Source organism: Sprattus sprattus (genome assembly GCF_963457725.1).
Source record: "Sprattus sprattus genome assembly, chromosome: 12".
In the NCBI taxonomy this organism is placed as follows: domain Eukaryota; kingdom Metazoa; phylum Chordata; class Actinopteri; order Clupeiformes; family Clupeidae; genus Sprattus; species Sprattus sprattus.
Window position 1 is genome coordinate 31,072,421 of NC_137910.1, and position 19,028 is coordinate 31,091,448.

A 19,028-nucleotide genomic window follows, 5' to 3' on the forward strand; every position below is an offset into this window, starting at 1 on the left:
ATGCTGTGCTGAAAAGATACGAGTTAGTTCCAGAAGCATATAGACTGCGATTTCGTAACTGGAAAAAGGGAGAAAAACAGCATTTTAGGAGGTAGCAAGAGAGCTTAATTGTCATTTCACTCGTTGGTGCTCTGCAGTAGGCGTTGCTACCTTTGAAGAGCTGTGCAATTTGATTGTTCTGGAGCAATTTAGAAACATCCTCCCCGAGCGAATCGCACTATGTATAAACGAGCGGAAGGTAACAGCAACCGATGCTGCAGTTTTATGTGATGAATATGTTTTGACGCACAGGCATAATCCTAAAGAATACAATCCAGGTAAGGGCTACCGCGAGCAGCGTTCGGGTCGTTTCAGTGAACGTTCGGGGTTTTCTGATTCTCCTACTAATCACTCTGTTGTGAGAGAACAGTTTCGTGGTAGGGCAGAACCCAGTGTCTGTCATTACTGTTCAGAAAAGGGGCATTGGAAGAATGAATGTCCAGTTTTGAAAGGCAGAGGCCAGAGGAGCAAACTAGGCGCGGCAAGACCTGTTGCGTTGGCTGTTTCTGGTGTGCGCGAAAAATCTGAAATCGTTCACTCAGAGATTAGGTCTAACCCTGAAGGATCTAATTTGTCTGCTGACAGCCTTGTTGGATCTAGCCAGAATAGTCGTTCTGATGTAATGAAGCCAGATGTTAATGATTACTCTCCTTTCATTACAGATGGTTTTGTATCATTGGTGGGCAGTTCTGAAAAGGTGTCAGTTAAGATTCTCAGAGACACAGGGGCATCAGAATCTTTTCTTCTAGAGTCTGTTTTGCCTTTTTCTAGTGATTCCAGCATTGGTAATGTTCTAGTAAGAGGAATTGGGTTGCAGGTTGTAACTGTTCCTCTGCATAGAATTGAGCTACTGTCAGACCTGGTGCAGGGTGAGGTAGTCATGGCTGTGCGCCCTTCATTGCCTGTAGATGGAGTGCATCTCATCTTAGGTAACAACTTGGCTGGAGAGAGTGTCTGGCGTGACGTACCGCCACCTGTGGTGGTTAGGAGTGTTCCATCTATTCCATCAGGTGCTGATAGTAGCCTGCAGAGCTTACCTGAGGTATTCACTGCATGTGCAGTAACACGTGCCATGAACCGTGCCTCTGGAGCTGAGGTTCTAGAGAATAGTAAGCCTGTTTTGAAGCCTATTGTTTTGCCAGATTTACCATCTTTGTCACTTGGTGATTTTGTTGCAGCTCAGAAGGAGGACTCGACATTGAGTGAACTGTTTGCTGGGGTTTGTCCTGCTGAGGAGCTACATAGTGCAGCAAGGGGTTATTTTGTGCAGGATGGGTTGTTGGTCCGTAAGTGGACGCCTCATTCTAATGATGTGTTTGAGGATCCTGTTTTCCAGATAGTAGTACCTGTGAAGTTTAGAGACTTGGTTCTACAGACAGCCCATGGTGATATAGCAGGCCATTTGGGTGTGCGCAAGACGTATGACAGACTTATGAAGTACTTCTATTGGCCTTGCCTAAAGAAGGATGTGGCATGCTTCATTAAGACTTGTCATACGTGTCAGTTAACTGGAAAGCCTAATCAGGTGATCAAGCCAGCTCCGCTTTACCCTATTCCAGCTTTGGGGAGCCCATTTGAGCATTTGCTAATTGATTGTGTTGGACCTTTGCCTCCATCTAAGTCAGGGTGTGTGTACCTTCTGACTGTGATGTGTCAGTCCACCCGGTACCCCGCTGCCTATGCGTTACGTACGATTTCTACTAAGTCTGTGGTGAAGGCTCTCTCTCAGTTCATATCAGTCTTTGGCATCCCTCAGACTATTCAGAGTGACAGGGGCTCTAATTTTACATCACGTATGTTTGCAGAAGTGCTTGAGCAGCTGCGTGTAAAACATCAGCTTAGTAGTGCTTATCACGCCCAGAGCCAAGGCGCTCTGGAGCGTTTTCACCAAACGCTCAAGTCACTGCTTAGGGGTTACTGTGTTCAGCTCAATAAAGACTTGGAGGAAGGTCTTCCGTGGTTGTTGCTTGCAGCACGTGAGGTAACACAGGAGAGCACAGGTTTCTCACCTAATGATTTGGTGTTCGGCCATAGAGTTTGTGGGCCTTTAGCTGTCTTGCAGGATGAGATAAAGTGTCCTGAGAGTCCCACTAATTTGTTGGAGTATGTAAACGGTTTCCGTCGGAAATTGTTCTTAGCTTGCGAGATGGCTGCAGAGAATCTGACCAAGGCTCAGGAGAAAATGAAGAGTTGGTATGACCGCCGGTCTGAGCCGAGGGTGTTCAGTCCTGGAGATCAGGTTCTGGCATTGTTGCCAATAGCTGGTTCCCCCTTCCTTGCTAAATACACGGGTCCTTACACAGTGGTTCGGAAGGTGTCAGACCTGAACTATCTAGTTTCGACTCCTGACCGTAGGCGTAATACGCAACTCTGTCACATTAACCTTTTGAAGCCCTACTACACCAGGTCTCCAGTTTCTGGGGCAGCAGAGACTGGTGACCAGGTTCAGTCAGTTACTTTGGTTGCAGTTTCGGGGATGTCCAGCTTCTCTCCCCACATGGTGGCAGCATGTGGTGATGAGGATGTGGTAAGCCCAGATGACTGCGTGCTCCAGCCTCGGTTGAGGAACTCCGAGAAGTTGTCCGACTTGGACACACTACTTGGGCATTTGTCCAAGGAGAGGGCATCAGAGGTTGAATCTTTGATTTTTGACTTCCCAGCTTTGTTTTCAGATACACCATCGTGCACTCATCTTATCGAGCACGACATTGATGTGGGTGATGCTGCACCGATAAGACAGAGGTTCTATCGGGTGTCACCAGAGAAACAGCAGCACCTAGAGGCAGAGGTGAAGCATCTTTTGGATAATGGTTTGGCAGGACCCTCTTATTCCAGTTGGGCTTCACCTTGCATTCTAGTTAATAAACCTGACGGGACGTATAGATTCTGTACCGATTATCGGAAGCTAAATAACATCACAAAGCCAGATTCTTTTCCGCTCCCCAGGGTTGAGGATTGTGTTGACCGGGTAGGATCAGCCAAGTTTGTGAGTAAATTTGATTTACTAAAAGGCTATTACCAGGTCCCTTTGTCACCTCGGGCTCAGGAGGTTTCGGCCTTCATAACACCGTCTGGCCTGTATTCCTACTCAGTCATGAGCTTTGGATTACGAAATGCCCCCGCCACATTTCAGCGACTTATGAACGGCGTAGTCTCTGGTTTACAGGGCTGCGCTGTTTATTTGGACGATGTGGTTGTGTATAGTGACGGGTGGACCGAACATCTTGAGCGTATCCGGGCCCTCTTAACGCGGCTAGTTGAAGCTCGACTCACTGTCAATCTCGCTAAGTGCGAGTTTGCCCAGGCGACAGTTGTGTATTTAGGGAAGGTTGTTGGGCAAGGCCAGCTGAGACCTGTGCATGCGAAGGTGGTGGCTATCGATAACTTCCCTGTTCCAGCTACCAAACCTGAGCTCAGACGCTTCCTAGGAATGGTTGGATATTATCGTAGCTTTTGTGTGAACTTTTCCACTGTCGTTGCCCCATTGACCGACCTTCTAAAGGGCCGGGTTAAATTTGAGTGGACGGAAAATTGTCAAGCCGCCTTCGAGAATGTGAAGTTGTTGTTAACCTCTGCTCCTGTGTTAATGGCTCCTCGCATGGACCAGTCATTTGAGATGCAGGTCGACGCTAGCCACGTTGGTGCTGGGGCCATACTCCTGCAGAGGGATGAGCAAGGGGTAGACCGGCCTGTGTGTTTCTTTTCTAAGAAGTTTAACCGTCATCAGTTAAATTACTCTACTATTGAGAAAGAAACACTTGCTTTAATATGGGGGTTACAACACTTTGATGTTTATTTAAGTGGGGGCGCTGTTCCTGTTACCATATATTCAGATCACAATCCACTGACCTTCTTGCATTCTTTGAAGAGCCCAAGTCAGCGCCTTATGCGCTGGGTGTTGTTTTTACAGCCATATAGCATACTGATCCGGCACATTCGGGGTGTGGACAACATCATAGCGGATGCCTTGTCCCGTGCCCCGTGTGAGCCGGAGTGAGCCATTGTCTTGTCCTCTCTATTTCTTTCCTGTATTTCATCTCATCTCTCTCGCTGCCTAGTCTCCTTAAAATTGGCTTTCCAGGTACCGGGATTTGCTGGAGCCTTGGGTTCGAGGGAGGGTGGTTTGAATTGCTGGGGAGGGATTGAGTGGATGGGGCCAGCTGACTTCAAGAGATCCATTTTTCATCTGCTTTGAAGGCTTGGATGACGTGTCCAAGCCATGACCCCTAGACGAAGTTGAGTATTTCTAACATTTGTTCATATTTAAAAAAATAATACTATTCATTCTTGAGATGTATGTAAGGAATTTGTTATTTGTTTCGCTGTTTGGGTGCTCGCAGAGGGGTGAGCAAGTTTACAGAGTCTCTCTTTGAGAGGCCTCTGTTGTAAGGGGGGAGGTGTCACGGCTTTGCCTGGCTCCTCCTCCTCTGTGTGCTTCATCTACCTCCTACAGGTGAGCGGGGCGCAGGTGTTGGGTGTTGCCCTAATTGCTTCCCGGTCGGGACCATAAAAGCGCGTCAGATGAGACTAGAGGAGGCCGCCGCTGCTTCGTCTCTCCCGCACCGATTTTGTTTGCTTATTCACTACACCTCATGATACTGACTGCTGACACTTTTATTTTCCAATTCTAACTTCAATACTGACTTTACTTAAACCATTCTGTTCAGTTTGATTATTTTAATAAACCTAATATATACATCGTTCCTCTGCGTGTGGCATTCCCGTCTCTGTTCCATGCCCTGAGCCAGGCTTGTAACAATATCAACCTTGTAGACATATTGATGCATTTGCTGTCATCTCTTTGGAAACCTATGGCTAACGCAGGTTCGTGGTCATTTTCGTCAGGTCGCGTGTTTTATGAATTCACAGTGCCGAAATGTGCGCTCAAAATAAAAAATATTTGCTCAGTGCTGAAAAAAAATAGAGGGAACATTGGAAGGGGGGGCCTTTCACACCATTTGGGCTTCCATGGCAATACACAGGGTCGGCGACTGTCGTAAATCCCACATTTCATGCAGTGCAATGCCTCAGCACTTATGCTAGAATTAAAAGATGTATATTTTAATTTACGATTATTTCTTTTTAACAAGTGAATATGGAAATGTTATAAAACTACAGTATTATCTACAGTTTACTGTTGCACTTTAACGGTTTAAAAAGTGAATCACTGTCTTTTTTCATACATCCTCAATTTAATGGTTGCAAATCAAATCTTCTACAACTGACTGAATTTCACATACCCTTATAACATGTCACCTTGTGATTGTAGGTCATCTTGAAATCTTCCCAGGACAAAGCTAACCAGCGAAACTTGATATGAAAATAAATTAGAAATCATGTGTTCGTACCATATTGTAGTGAGGTGGAGTACTATTACGGACCTTTCTTGGTATTGCAGTTTCAAAAGTCCAACCATAATCTGCAATCATTCATTTCTAAAAATGTTTTCCATATATTCCAATTTCAATTAAGTTGACTACCTTATATTTTATGGTGATATGGTGACAGGAAATCTTTTTAATGTCATATCGTTAGGTATCATAGTTTTCTTGCTTCACAGTCGCCTATTTTAGGCCGCCAAAGGATGCTAGACTTGGTTCACGGCCAACTTGGCATCTCTTACAATTTCTTTTAAAATTAGCCGCTCATGTTTTCATTGCTGAGTGTTTTACTGTGCTGACCGGTCTGCATGTGAAGAAAATGTCCAGTGTGCATTTAGAGAAGGCCTGCAAATGTTTTCTGCGTCTATGAAAACATACAGTACATTGTCAATGGGTGGCCAACAGACTTCAACCTGCCGCTGTCTTCTCACCAATCAGATCATAAATGCAAATAGTGGCTGTCTAACATGAGCCGCTAATAAACTGAATTTCGACCAGAGGGTGAGTAGTTGTTTAAAGATCATTGTCGTAGTAAGCAGTGGATGTCAACTTTGAATTTTTGGCTGATTACATCTAGTCTTGAATTTAAAGCTATTCGGCAAAGTAAGGACCGACCGATCAAGCAGTTGCCATAAGCATCCAAAAGACCAATAACCAGGAAATTTAAATAAATTGATAATGAAGAGGCTAATCAGTGTGGTGTTGTACATGGGAGAGCAAAAAGTGGCATTTCGTGGGCATGATGAATCTGCTCTGAACAGGGGTAATTCATTGGGCTTGTACATTTTATATTTGTATAGACTTTGGCCAAAACTCTAGTGATACAATACAGTTTAACAGAGTAAAACTGAAATACATGAGGACATTTCTTTTTTCAATGTCATACTTTAATTTTGTGCATAATGGTTACAAATCTGTGGATACATTTATCCTTCATTAGATAGGACAATCATGACAAAAACATGACGGCAAACACTTCAAACTGTATACTATATCATTGTCACCTTGTCTTCACTGCAGGGTTTTTCCTGGGTCAAAATGGCTCTTCAGTGCTCCAAAAAAAAAAAATTGGGCACTATGCACGCACAGTCTGTGTTACCTTTCACCTTATTAGCAGACATCTACAGTACTGTGCAAAAGTTTTAGGCAGGTGTGAAAAAATGCTGTAAACTAAGAATGCTTTCAAAAATGGAAGTGTTAACAGTTTATTTTCATCAATTCTTCATAAATTAACAAAATGCAGTGAAGGAACAGAAGAAAATTCTAAATTAAATCAATATTTGATTTCTTTTCTTTGCCTTCAAAATAGCATCAATTTTCCAGATACACTTGCGCACAGTTTTTGAAGGAACTCGGCTGGTAAATTGTTCCAAACATCTTGGAGAACTAACCACAGATCTTCTGTGGATTTAGGCTTCCTAAAATTCTTCTGTCTCTTCATGTAAACTCAGACAGACTCGATGATGTAGAGATCAGGGCTCTGTGGGGGTCATACCATCACTTGCAGGACTTTCTGTTCTTCTTTAAGCTGAAGATAGTTGTTAATGACATTGGCTGTATGTTTGGGGTTATGTTCCTGCTGCAGAATACATTTGGTGCCAATCATACGCCTCCCTGATGGTATTGCATGATGGATTAGTATCTGCCTGTATTTCTCAGCATTGAAGACTCCATTCATCCTGACCAAATTTCCAACTCCACTTGCAGAAATGCAGCCCCAAACTGGAAAGGAACCTCTACCATGCTTCACTGTTGCCTGCAGACTCTCATTATTGTACCTCTCTCCAGCCCTTCGGCGAACAAACTGTCTTCTTCTACAGCCAAATATTTCTAATTTTGACTCATCAGTCCAGAGCACCTTCTGCCATGTTTCTGCACCCCAGTTTCTATGTTTTCGTGCTTAGTTCAGTCACTTGGCCTTGTTTCCTTGTCGGGGTAGAGCTTTTTGGCTGCAACTCTTCCATGAAGACCACTTCTGGCCAGACTTCCCCGGACAGTAAATGTCTGTACCTGGGTACCACTGGTTTCTGCCAGTTTTGAGCTGATGCCACTGCTTGAAATCTTCCGATTTCGAAGGTAAATAAGCTTGATGGGTTTTTCTTCAGCTGCATTAAGTTTCCTTGGCTGACCACTGCGTCTACGATCCTCAACGTCTTCTTCAAAAGAGCTTGAACTGCACATTTTGAAACCCCTGTCTGCTTTGAAATCTTTGTCTGGGAGAGACCCTGCTGATGCAGTATAACTACGTTGTGTCTTGTTGCTGTGCTCAGTCTTACCATGTAAATGGATAAAAAATAAACATTTATTGTTTACATTTTTCAAAGCATTCTTAGTTCATAGCATTTTTTCACACCTGCCTAAAACTTTTGCACAGTACTGTATATCTTTTTTTTATTCATTTATTTTTTTTACATTTCATTAATAATGGAGGCTATGCTTGAGGATAACATTTTGATTCCACTTTAAATTAAAATAGATAGGCTAATAGATTGACAATAGTCCAAGCCCCATGGTGCTATCATGTATGGTTCAAAGATTATCAAGGTTTACCTCTTTACATATATATGTAAACTACTGAATCTAGAACTAACCAGTGGTCAGACATGGAACACACAAATTATGAAATAACAAAACAAACTAGTTGAGCTTTCATTGATAAACCAATGCTGTTGTCTGCCTCTCCCGAGGCCTCGCGTTCTACTGGTACTTATTCAAACGGGTAGACAAATCAAGTTATAGCCTACACCTGTGTAAGTTTGTCAACATAGCAGATATTTTAATACATTGAAAGCTATGAATACTGAAAATGGAATGTTATGCTCAAAATCACCGCCGACTGATGAATTCAGGATGCATACGCAGGCTGAGTAATTGAGTGATTGGCAGCTGGCCGCTCTGTCCATTCGCGCACCTCACAGTTGCGTATTGATCAGACAAGACACGCTTATCAACTTGATTACTATTGATCAAAACAGAACGAGGGTTCGGCTGCAGCCTACTTGAAACATACTATTCAGAACATATTCTTTGACATGCATTGCATACATGATGACTTGCTTACAAATCTGCTTAAAACAACTAGTGAAGGTCTTTTAGAATAATATTAATGCCATATACAATAAGTGACTTCATGTTAACACCACTAATTAATGTTAGCTGTCTAATTATTTAGCGCAATGGTAGCATGAATCTACCGTAATTCGTTTTTTTTTACCAAGCTCGCTAGCTGCTTTATCAAAATTCAGGGGGGTGAGAGACGGGATGCTGCTGCTCTCTTGAATCCGACGTTGAGAGCTCAAAACACTATTAACACTAAAAGGTCTATATCCCTCGTCCGGGATATTTTTATTTTTTTGTCAAAAAAAATGTTAAGCTCCGCGAGTTTTCGTCTTAGAGACATAAAAAGAACAACCACGGAAACATTGAACCCTTTTCTTTTATAATATATACAGTTCAAAATTTTAAAATAAATAAGCGCTTTGTCAGAGGAATAGAACTGATGTGTTGCACTTTCTAGTATCTGAGTGGCGTTTCTGCTGCTAAGGACCCACCCATTAGCAAATGACAGCTATTCATATGATAAGGAGATGGTGATTCAGTGATCTCCATTGGGTCATGGTGTGGCAAGATTCACTCCGGGGGTTTTGGGCCACAAAGACATTCTAGGGCCATTAGGATATGGCCTTTGTCTTTGTGAGAGGTGTCACAGGTTTGTTCACACCAACTCATCAATATGCATTTGTAGGGGCACAGATTTAGGAATGGCACAGGACACTCTGAAATTATAAATATGTGGTAGTGAAACAAGACATACTTTCTGAATGCTAAACTAACATGTGTTTAGCCAACACCTATGTTTACAAGGCTCAGAAATAAAAAGTCTTGTGAATAAATCTTTACAATGTGTTTTTGTACAAAGTCTGAGCACCTCTGAAACAAGGTTTTTCCAAGGGTATGTTTACATTTGATTTAAATTAAACTTTTTTTTACTACATTCCTTTTACTTACATGATATTATTGCTGAGGTCTTCTAGAATAGAATCATATATTCCATTTGTGCATCAATGTTTTTAGTTAAGCAAAATGTACAAAAACATCAAGGCATGTCAGACAACTTAGAAAAGTCTAAAAGGCCTTGGACCTTAGAGTGTTAAGCTGGATTGGATGACCAGGTTTTTTTAGTTTTTAATTTTATCGCTGACTTTTTTGCCTTAGGCGCTCCGGATTTATCATAGGCGCTCGGGAAAACGGCTTAGGCGCGCGCCCTTTTTTATGAATACAAAAAGAAAACATTTAAAATGTATATATCCGTCTTTTGTCATACATATTTTCCTCACAAAAATATTCAGAGAAAAATATGTGATTAATCCACAGAAACCTGTGATTTTTTTTTCTTGCCCCTGTTGCCATTGTGCATGCACTAGGGGGGTTTAGGCTCTGGGCTCTGTTAAGCGCCTAGAGGCAATTGTATTGTTATGGCGCTATACAAATAAAATTGAATTGTAATCGTTTCATAGCCCTAATTTTCACATCATGTCATCAGAAGAGCAAAATCTCACACCTCGTGAGCAGGATTTGCTATTGGAGAATTATCTAGCTCTAGGGGATTTCATCAGCTGTAAAATGGTGGCCTAGTCTTTCTATCTAGGCCAGTCTTGTCTGCAATTTTCAAAGACTTACACATGAGGTTTGTTTAAAATAACTGAAGCTTCTCCTTATCAAAAGGTTGGTTTAAATGAAAATGCTATGGGGTGCGATTATGTCTTTCTTTTGCATTATTATAATCATATAACTGTATATAAACACTATAATACTACTTCTGGCTCATAAAAAACATGTATCTCTACTGAGTGTACTGTGTCTCACTAAGCCTATGCTCTTCTTCCAGGCAAAAGACCACAGGTCCTGTACCACTGACACATTGGTGTTATCATGCACTCATACACAGACTAAAGCAGTAAGCTAGCTGGGAAGCCAGTCAGCTAGTAGGCCCTTACAATGCCCTCCAAGCTGTTCTTTTTAGTACATTAAACAACCAAACAATGCCATAATCCTGCAATTTTAAAACCACCAGAGACGACAACAAACTCTCATTGGCTGCCACTGGCAAAATTAGCTCCTCATTTGCTACTTTTCTGCACTTTTTTCCGCTCACTTCGCCTAATTCGCTCATCTACATTTACATTTGCTGGCATGTATCAGTACGGTTACACTCCTGTAGCAGACAGAGTGGGTTTTAGCCATGTGAGGTCTGATCATACATACCATGACATGTTGTGAGGTACACACTACGACGAACTTACACCTCAAGTGGGCTCTAACATGTTTGTACATCTGCCCCACAATGCATAGAGCAACATACATCATGTGTGAGTGTAAGTATCTTAGTTAACAAAGTAAAAAGGCAAAACTGGTGAAGCTTCCTCATGGTCTAATACTGATTTTTGAAACTGACTAGTATATAATTATTATTTTATTGACTGGTAGTATATGCATTTTGTGTTTTTTATTATATTTGACTTGCCATGACTATTTCAAATCATTATTTTACAATTTAAGGAAAACATGTAGTCATGTAATTCAGGCATAATTATGTGTAACACACAATGAAGGAGGCTGTAATTCCTACAAGCAAAAATGATGTGCTCTCCTTAGTAAAGAAAACATATTTTAAAAAGAATTGTCAGTGGCAGTTGATATATTTCCATCTAAGATCTACTTGTAAAGGTAACTCATTTTAACCTCATTTTGTTTATGTTGTTATGTAAGGGATAATGTATAGAACGCTGGTCATTGTCGGGAAAATAAGCCCCGACAGGGCGAACAGCACCCTGACGCGAAGCGGAGGGGTGTTGCTTCACCCTGAAGGGGCTTATTTTCCCGACAATTATTATACGGCTACTTGCCAAAACAAAAAAATAACCTAACACAGTGTGTCTTTTTGCAATGGATTTGTTACTATACGTAGTGTTAAAAAGCAGAGAAATAGTTCGCCAAAGACGTTGAACATTCTTTAGAACACAGCTGCTCAACCGTCCGCTGAAACTCCATTGATAAGTTACCGGACTACTTGCGGAGTGCTTCGAAAGACATGAATCAGAGGCAAAAAGGCCACTTTCCTTGACAGCGGTCATTCTTGCATAGCAACGGTCTGCTATTGGTTAATAACGGACCGCAGAACGTTGGGAAGCCCCATTCAAGTGAATGGAGCATTCTACAGCATTAAGAAGAGCCGTGTAATAACTGGCGATAAACAAGTTGTCCCCACTAGCCTCCCAGGCTGTAGTAAACCAGGCACAGGGTAAATGAGAGAATAGCTTTGCAGCCTGACAAAGGCAAGGTTTTATCAGTGCCAACTGGGCTGTTGTTGATATTGGCTTTTAACAAGTTAGCTCACTAGTTTTAGACAAAAATACCTTAGTGCCTCTTTACAATATAGCATTTCCTCATATTTAAATGTGAGACATTTGTGAATTTAATCCTAAAGAAAACATATTCACTATTGTGTGAATCACCTGAAAATTAACTTATTGGCATTGTAAGTCCACATTTAAAATGTATTAGAGTGGGAGTCACCAAAAGGTTGATGAACACTAAAGGTTGATGAACACTAAAGGCTGATGAACACTAAAGGCTTTACGTAGTATGGAAACACTTGTATGGGTCTCCATTGGGTCTGGGTGACCATTATTGTCAACATCAGCACTGACTGATATTTATCTGTTCTTTAACCAAAGCAAATACAACCCTACACTTACGTTGCTCAGGTGGTTGCCAGGCTTGCTGCTAAGAATAACTGACTGGCATGGATTAAGCACCACAGGAAAGCCAAACTTAGTTGATGTAGAGACTCACCTCACAAAGTGGTTTTATGAGAAATGAAGTAGGGGTGGGCGGTATGGCCAAAATCTTCTATCACGGTATGAGTCATTTTATATCACGGTTCCGGTATATATCACGGTATCGAGTTTTCTGTAAATTTAATAAAGAAATGGTACAAAATAACCGTAAAGTGTGTCATGTGATGTCATGCGTGATAGTGTTTACGTTCAGTATAAAAACCATACGCGCATGTACGCGCCGTCACCATTTTGATTGCACTTAAGAGATGCTACACATGTGCTGAATAAAGTCCTGTTATTCGTCCCGGCGACGAAAGCCACAATGTGTAGCTATTTCATTCCGTTTGTTAACCTTTCCGGCTGTCTGTATTTCCTAACCAGCAGCAGACGTAAAGGAAAAGGAATTAACCCGCCCCGAATTAACCAACGCCGTGAGTGGAACAAGTGCTTATAATTGACGCAGGCGAAAACGTACTTGTGTGTCACCGTAAACATTAATAAATATTTACAAATACGTTTTCTTGCGGTGTGTAATAAGAATATATGAATTTAAACTACTAAAAAAATATTATAAAAAAAAAAGAAAAAAAAAGTATATCACGGTTTAAACGGTATCGCAAAATATCTCCCGGTAGACACATTCATACCGTCACACGGTATATACCGTCATACCGCCCAGACCTAAAATGAAGGGCAGAAGATAGCTGGTTAGTTATAGCAGCATATCCTGGCCATACAGTACGCTTACATTTGGCATATTATGTCAAACTGAACAATTTCCATATATTCTGTTGACATTTTTAGCTTCTGAATGGATTGTGCCTTTAATGCCATTTCTGTCTTTGTTTCCCTTCCAGGTATGCATTGTTCAGAAGAGGGACACGGAGAAGATGTACGCCATGAAGTATATGAACAAACAGCAGTGCGTCGAGCGAGATGAGGTCCGAAACGTCTTTAGAGAGCTAGAGATCCTACAGGAAATTGAACATGTATTTTTAGTAAACCTCTGGTGACTATCATGTATTTTTCACTTAATACATTATGTGATCTGCATGTGTCGTTAGAGAGATTGTGGATACTGTATGCATGTATTAGAGGTAGGAGAGGGGACTATTGAGCATGGACTGATTTGTTACTCTCACTGCATTATCATTTTTAGGAAGGAGGACATTTGCAGCAAATAACTTCAAAAACTGCATTTACCAGATTATATCAAACTAAGTCTGTTTCATTATAATGCTTGATAAGCCAAGCACTGTAATGATTTTCATAGTCTTTTTTGTTATTATTTCACCAATTTATGTGAATAATTCAGCTTGCCTTGTAAATACTAATTATATATATATGTTTTTATTATAATACTAATACTTATTATTCTTTTATGATTGCAGTGTAAACCAAAGTATGTTTAAGTTCCAAAAGACGCACACTGTAGCCAAGCCTAAATGGCTACTCAGGCTGAGAGGGGGATTGTGGGTGGCATATTTATGTTTTGCCCCGAGTAGCAGAATGGCTTGTGCTAGCCCTTGAATGTAAGCTACAAACCTTTAACGATTGTAGTTACTTACATTGCTATCAGCTAAGTTAAGTTACCTGTTTTCTGCGGCTAGTTGAGTGGTTACGTAGATATTAGGTTACCTTGTCACTTTGAATTAGCACAAGCAAAACAAGTGAAATATAGACTATTATTAATCTGCATGGGTGCTGGTATCTTCATTGATATTGAAATTACAGCATATGAGCAGTTAAAGGCTTGACCCGGAATATTCAAATGCCATGATTTGTCACATACCGGAAAATCTCTGATAACATCCAGAAATGTAAACATAATGGTGATTTACAAAAGCATCTGCTTTCGGCTGCTTTGAAGTTGGCAGTGCAAGCCAATACAGTTTGGGAAAACTTCTGATAACCAGCTAGATATGTAGAGCACAATGTGCTTTGCACTCTATCAGTTACTAGTTCGCCACTTAATCTGACTCTGTCATTTCAGACAGGTCAATTAAGGCTTACAAATAGAATGCTGAGCACTGGAATCAGGCCCTGGGCTCTGTTAAGCACCTTGAGACAATTTGATTATTTTGGCACTATATAAATAAAATTGAATTGAATTGAATCAGCTGATCATTTCCTGAGAAGATAGGGATCTGTGTTAAAAGGGCATTTCTGTAGAATTGGTGTGATTTTATACATCGGATTAAGAAAGTTTCTACTAAAGGTCTCAGTTTCCTGTAAATTTAACAAAATTCAAGGTCAGAAAGCATAAACCAGCTAAAATAAGGCCAGCAGAGATGGTGCAGTGTGTGTGTACGGTATGGGGGCTTGAGTGATACACACACACACACACACACACACACACACACACACACACACACAGCAAGCGAGAAACACCCATAGGAATTAGATGTGTCTTGTGATAAAGTCCAGTTTTTTTTCTGAAATCTATGTAGGGCACTGGCAACTTTGAAACAAATATGTAGTCTCCCCCTTTCCCTCACACCTTTTCTCCTCTATTTCCCTTAAATCATTTGTCATCCTGGCCTGATTATTTCAGTACAGCTCTACATAACTCTATAGATTGCACGACACTGGGTGTCCTCTGGCTGTGGTCTGACTTTCCATGTTGCCTGAAAATTAGATCACATTGATATTTTATCTAATTCCTAGATACTTGTGCTGTGTTTAGATACTTATTGATTAGGTATTTTTAGGTATTTATGTTTATGTCAGCTTTACCCACCTTTTTATCTCACAGTATTTTTTTATTTTATTTTTTACATGTACACAGATACACAAGGCAGCAAATGCTGTGAATTTAGTTGGAATTCTATGTTTTTTCCTGTCATCATGGTTGGGGCCTGAGGGTACAAAGGTACCCATAATGTTTCTGTTTTTATCATGACTTGGAGGTAAATGGAATCGGACACCGATAGTACTTCATTGATGAATAGGTGTCAGGGAAATGTACCCTTAACAATGACTGTATTTCCTCAGAATAAAGACACCACAACAAGAGTAAGATTAAATACAGATGCTTTTCTCTGGCCAGAGGAGTAATATGACATGAACACCTCCATGCATATACTGATCTCTCTTTGTCTTGCAACTGTCTTTATTGAAAGAATGTTTACACAAATGTAGCATTGTCTCTCCTCCCAGTCTTGTTCCAGGCACCAAGACAATAAATCAGCCTAGCCTAAACATTTCATGACATCTGAGTTAAACATCCCTAATGGGCAGTAACACAGACAAAGCATAAGAAATGCATATAATAATAATAATAATAATAATAATAGTAAAACATATCATGATAATACCTATATAGAATATTTCTTTCACATTTCCCTCCTGTTTATCATGAAAACAATATTAGTATAGACCAGGGCTTTGAACCAGAATTTTTTCCCAATTGGTTCGTTCCGATCAGAAACAGTATTTTAACGTTTCCGGTTTTCGTTCCAACCCTAAAATTGACGTTCCTGAACCGGTTAGAACAAAAAAATAAAGTTCCTGAACCGGTTAATAGCGTTCCATGTCAGCTGCGGGACATACAAATAAGTAGACTGATCATTAGGACTTTAAAATAATATTATATGTCTCTATCCTGTCATTAAACATTAAAAAAGCACTATAGGCTACATGTATGCTATGTTGTTTATTGGGCAAACAAAACATAACAGCATTTGGCCAAACCTCGTCAGGGCCCAATCAGTGCATTTTTGTCAACAGAGACTATACAAATATTACAAAACTACAATGGTATCTACATACATCCCTCAATGTTGTATTTGGATTTGTTAGTTGCGGGGTCAAATGAATAATGCTGCCGCATAGGATTCTCGCAATGTCTTCCCATCAGAACAAAAAAGTTAAAATTCAAAAAATGAGAACTACCGTATTAGCCTACGTTTTGAATAAAGACTTAACAAACTAGGGTCGGTTATGCTGGGCAATAGCAAGGTAGTCTACTGCCAATGCTAACTGTCCAACTTAGCTATAATTTCATTAACTTGACCCTGCAGATTTTTACAACAATGCATTGGAAATTCGTAGCCTATCTTATAGAATTCCCATTTAAAACAAACATGTGTGAGATACTTGGTACAATATTTACCTCTTCTTAAGATTGAGTTTGAGAGACTGGTGGCTACAGCTTGTGCATAGATTTGATCCGATAAGGCTAGGCGCGCGGCACGGTTCTCTAGTATCTAAGTAAACGACCGGAAGAGAACATCACCAATCATATTGCATTTAGGAATCTTGTGAAAGAGCGAAAAAATAACGTTATTAACCGGTTACCATTATTTTAGGTAAGCGATTCTGATCTGGAACATATATTTTTTTTTTAAAGTTTCTGGTTTCGTTTCTGTTCCTAGCAAAACATCAAAAGTTTCTGGTTTTCGTTTTCGTTCCGTGAACCGGTTCAAAGCCTTGGTATAGACATCAACCTTATACATCTCCTTCATGCATAGGCATCATTGCACCAAAGAACTATCACTTGAGGAGACAACAGGGCATCAAATTCCTGTGACAACATTACATTCTGCACAGAATTACGTACCAGACTAGAAATGAGTACATGTAGAAAAACACATCATGAAAATAAAGCTGCAAGCAGCGATGTGGTGGCCAAGCAGGCTGATGCTCGATACACTTAGAAGAGGCTTTTGATATACTCAGCAGAGGCTGGATTCGAACCGGTGAGGTTGCCAACTACAGGACACCAATCACCAACTCACTTACCTAGTGAGCTATTGTCAGTGATGAGATCACAGAGTTCAGTTACGGTTTTTCGTGTGGCAATGGTTGTCAAATTTGGACCAAGTTTAAACAGCTGTAATTCAGTCCTATTTTGACAAGTCGAGGTGATTGTGGTCTTAAGATAATCTGTGCCAAATTTGATGAATATTTGATATTCAACAAAAACGTTATATCCATTCATTCAAAATGGCCGCCACATAAATTCGGCCACATCAATTTGATAGACTGTAACTAACAAACGGTTGCGAAACTCTAAACGCCAGGAAATAACTTTTGTGAGGCTTGGTCTGAAGATCATTTGTGGCAATTTTGAAGAAGATTCGACAAGAATTGTAGGAGGAGTCGTGAAAAAACGCTTTTCCTTAACATTCAAACTAGCGGAAAATCTATATAAATAGGTATTATGTCATAGAGTGCGTTGAATTCGTCTCTATGCAGGGAATCCAATGATGCCTCATTTTGGAAAATGGGGCATATTGTTCAAAAGTAGAGAGGACTGGTCCCAAGAAGTGTGCCAAATTTCACAACTTTTGACCATGCGGTTCTAAGGGCTGCCATAGACTCCCATTGCAGAAGAAGATGTATATAGCTGCAAGCAGCGATGTGGTGGCCAAGCTGGTCAGATGACTCGGATGAAGCTTTCAATTCACTCAGAAGAGGCTTTTGATTTCCATTAACAGAGGCTGGATTCGAACCGATGAGGCTGCCAACTACAGGACACCAATCACCAACTCACTTACTTATTGAGCTATTGTCAGTGATGAAATCACAGAGTTCAGTTACTGTTTCAAAATAGAAGCGGTTATTATATATATGGGCCATTCTACCGAATTGGTGCAAAGTCAGGTTGGAAATATTTAGAATTTTTTTATGTTTTATTCCCAAAGCTTTGTCTGTATGTATATTGTACCATATCTAAAGTACACATATCTAGTAAAAGAACAGTCAATTTTTATATTGTATTTTCAGAATGTGTTGGAATGTTTTTCCTCATCCAAAAATTGTCACTACCGAAACATCACATTTACTATAGTAAAAAAAGTATTATTATTGACCTGTTCAGATTGTGTTTCCTTCCCTTCTCTGAAGAGTATTTTTACAAATATTTCTTGAAGGTTTTCACAATGAAATCCATAAAAATTAAATTTTTACCAAATTTTCAAGTTCAATTTATACAATTCATCAAAATCTAAGTGCAATATTTCTTTGTAAAATGCAAAATACTGATCATATTGATTCCAGAGTTATTGATTGATGAAATTGAACATACATTAATCCAATCAGTATCATAACATTTTAGTTGATTACTCAATATACTTAATTTTTTTACAAAACATCCAGTGTTTCGGTAGTGCTGCACTGTTTCGGTAGTGACATCCAGTGTTTTGGTAGTGACTGCACTGTTGGATGGATGTTTATTTATCTCCCAAAATCTTCCAAAAGGTGCTCTGGGCCGCCCTTTAGTCCACACAACACATTTATTTAAAAATTATGGGATTGAACTACTTACCATTTCATTTTGTCACTACGGAAATCATCAGGTCACTACCAAATGTTTCGGTAGTGACTGTTTCGGTAGTGACAATTCTAGCTAACTTTAATCATAAATAAAGAATTCTAGCAAGCACACGGCTTACGGACAAATCTTTGAAGTGGTGTACACACATACAAACATAGGATTTTGCATGAAACCCCAAAAGGTTTACTTAATTGAAGAAAACATGGGTTTCGGTAGTGACAATTCTTAAGGTTACACGTTGATTTTCAGACTTTGGAACACATTTATACAAAAACTAAGGGATTCAGCTACTTACCATTCAACCATGAGGGACAGGGATGCAGTGTCACTGCATGGTCAAAAATGCAGGGTCGTGGCTAAAACACAGGCTCAGCCAATGGACTAAAACTCTTGTGTTTTGGTAGTGACATGAAAACTAGGGGCATGATTTTTTGAGTATAGTTAATTGATTTAAAAATTAAACCCACAATAAATCTAAATATTCCA

At 40.2% G+C, this 19,028-nt stretch overlaps 1 protein-coding gene across 1 annotated transcript in view; it reads left to right on the top strand.

Annotated features, from left to right (window-relative positions):
• Window positions 1-19,028, top strand: part of stk32c (serine/threonine kinase 32C) — a 215,596-nt gene that overhangs the window by 77,294 nt on the left and 119,274 nt on the right. Inside the window, exon 3 of the mRNA XM_080848338.1 lies at window positions 13,120-13,271. Within this exon, the coding sequence (XP_080704464.1) occupies window positions 13,120-13,271 (152 nt within the window). The remainder of the gene's footprint in view (window positions 1-13,119; window positions 13,272-19,028) is intronic.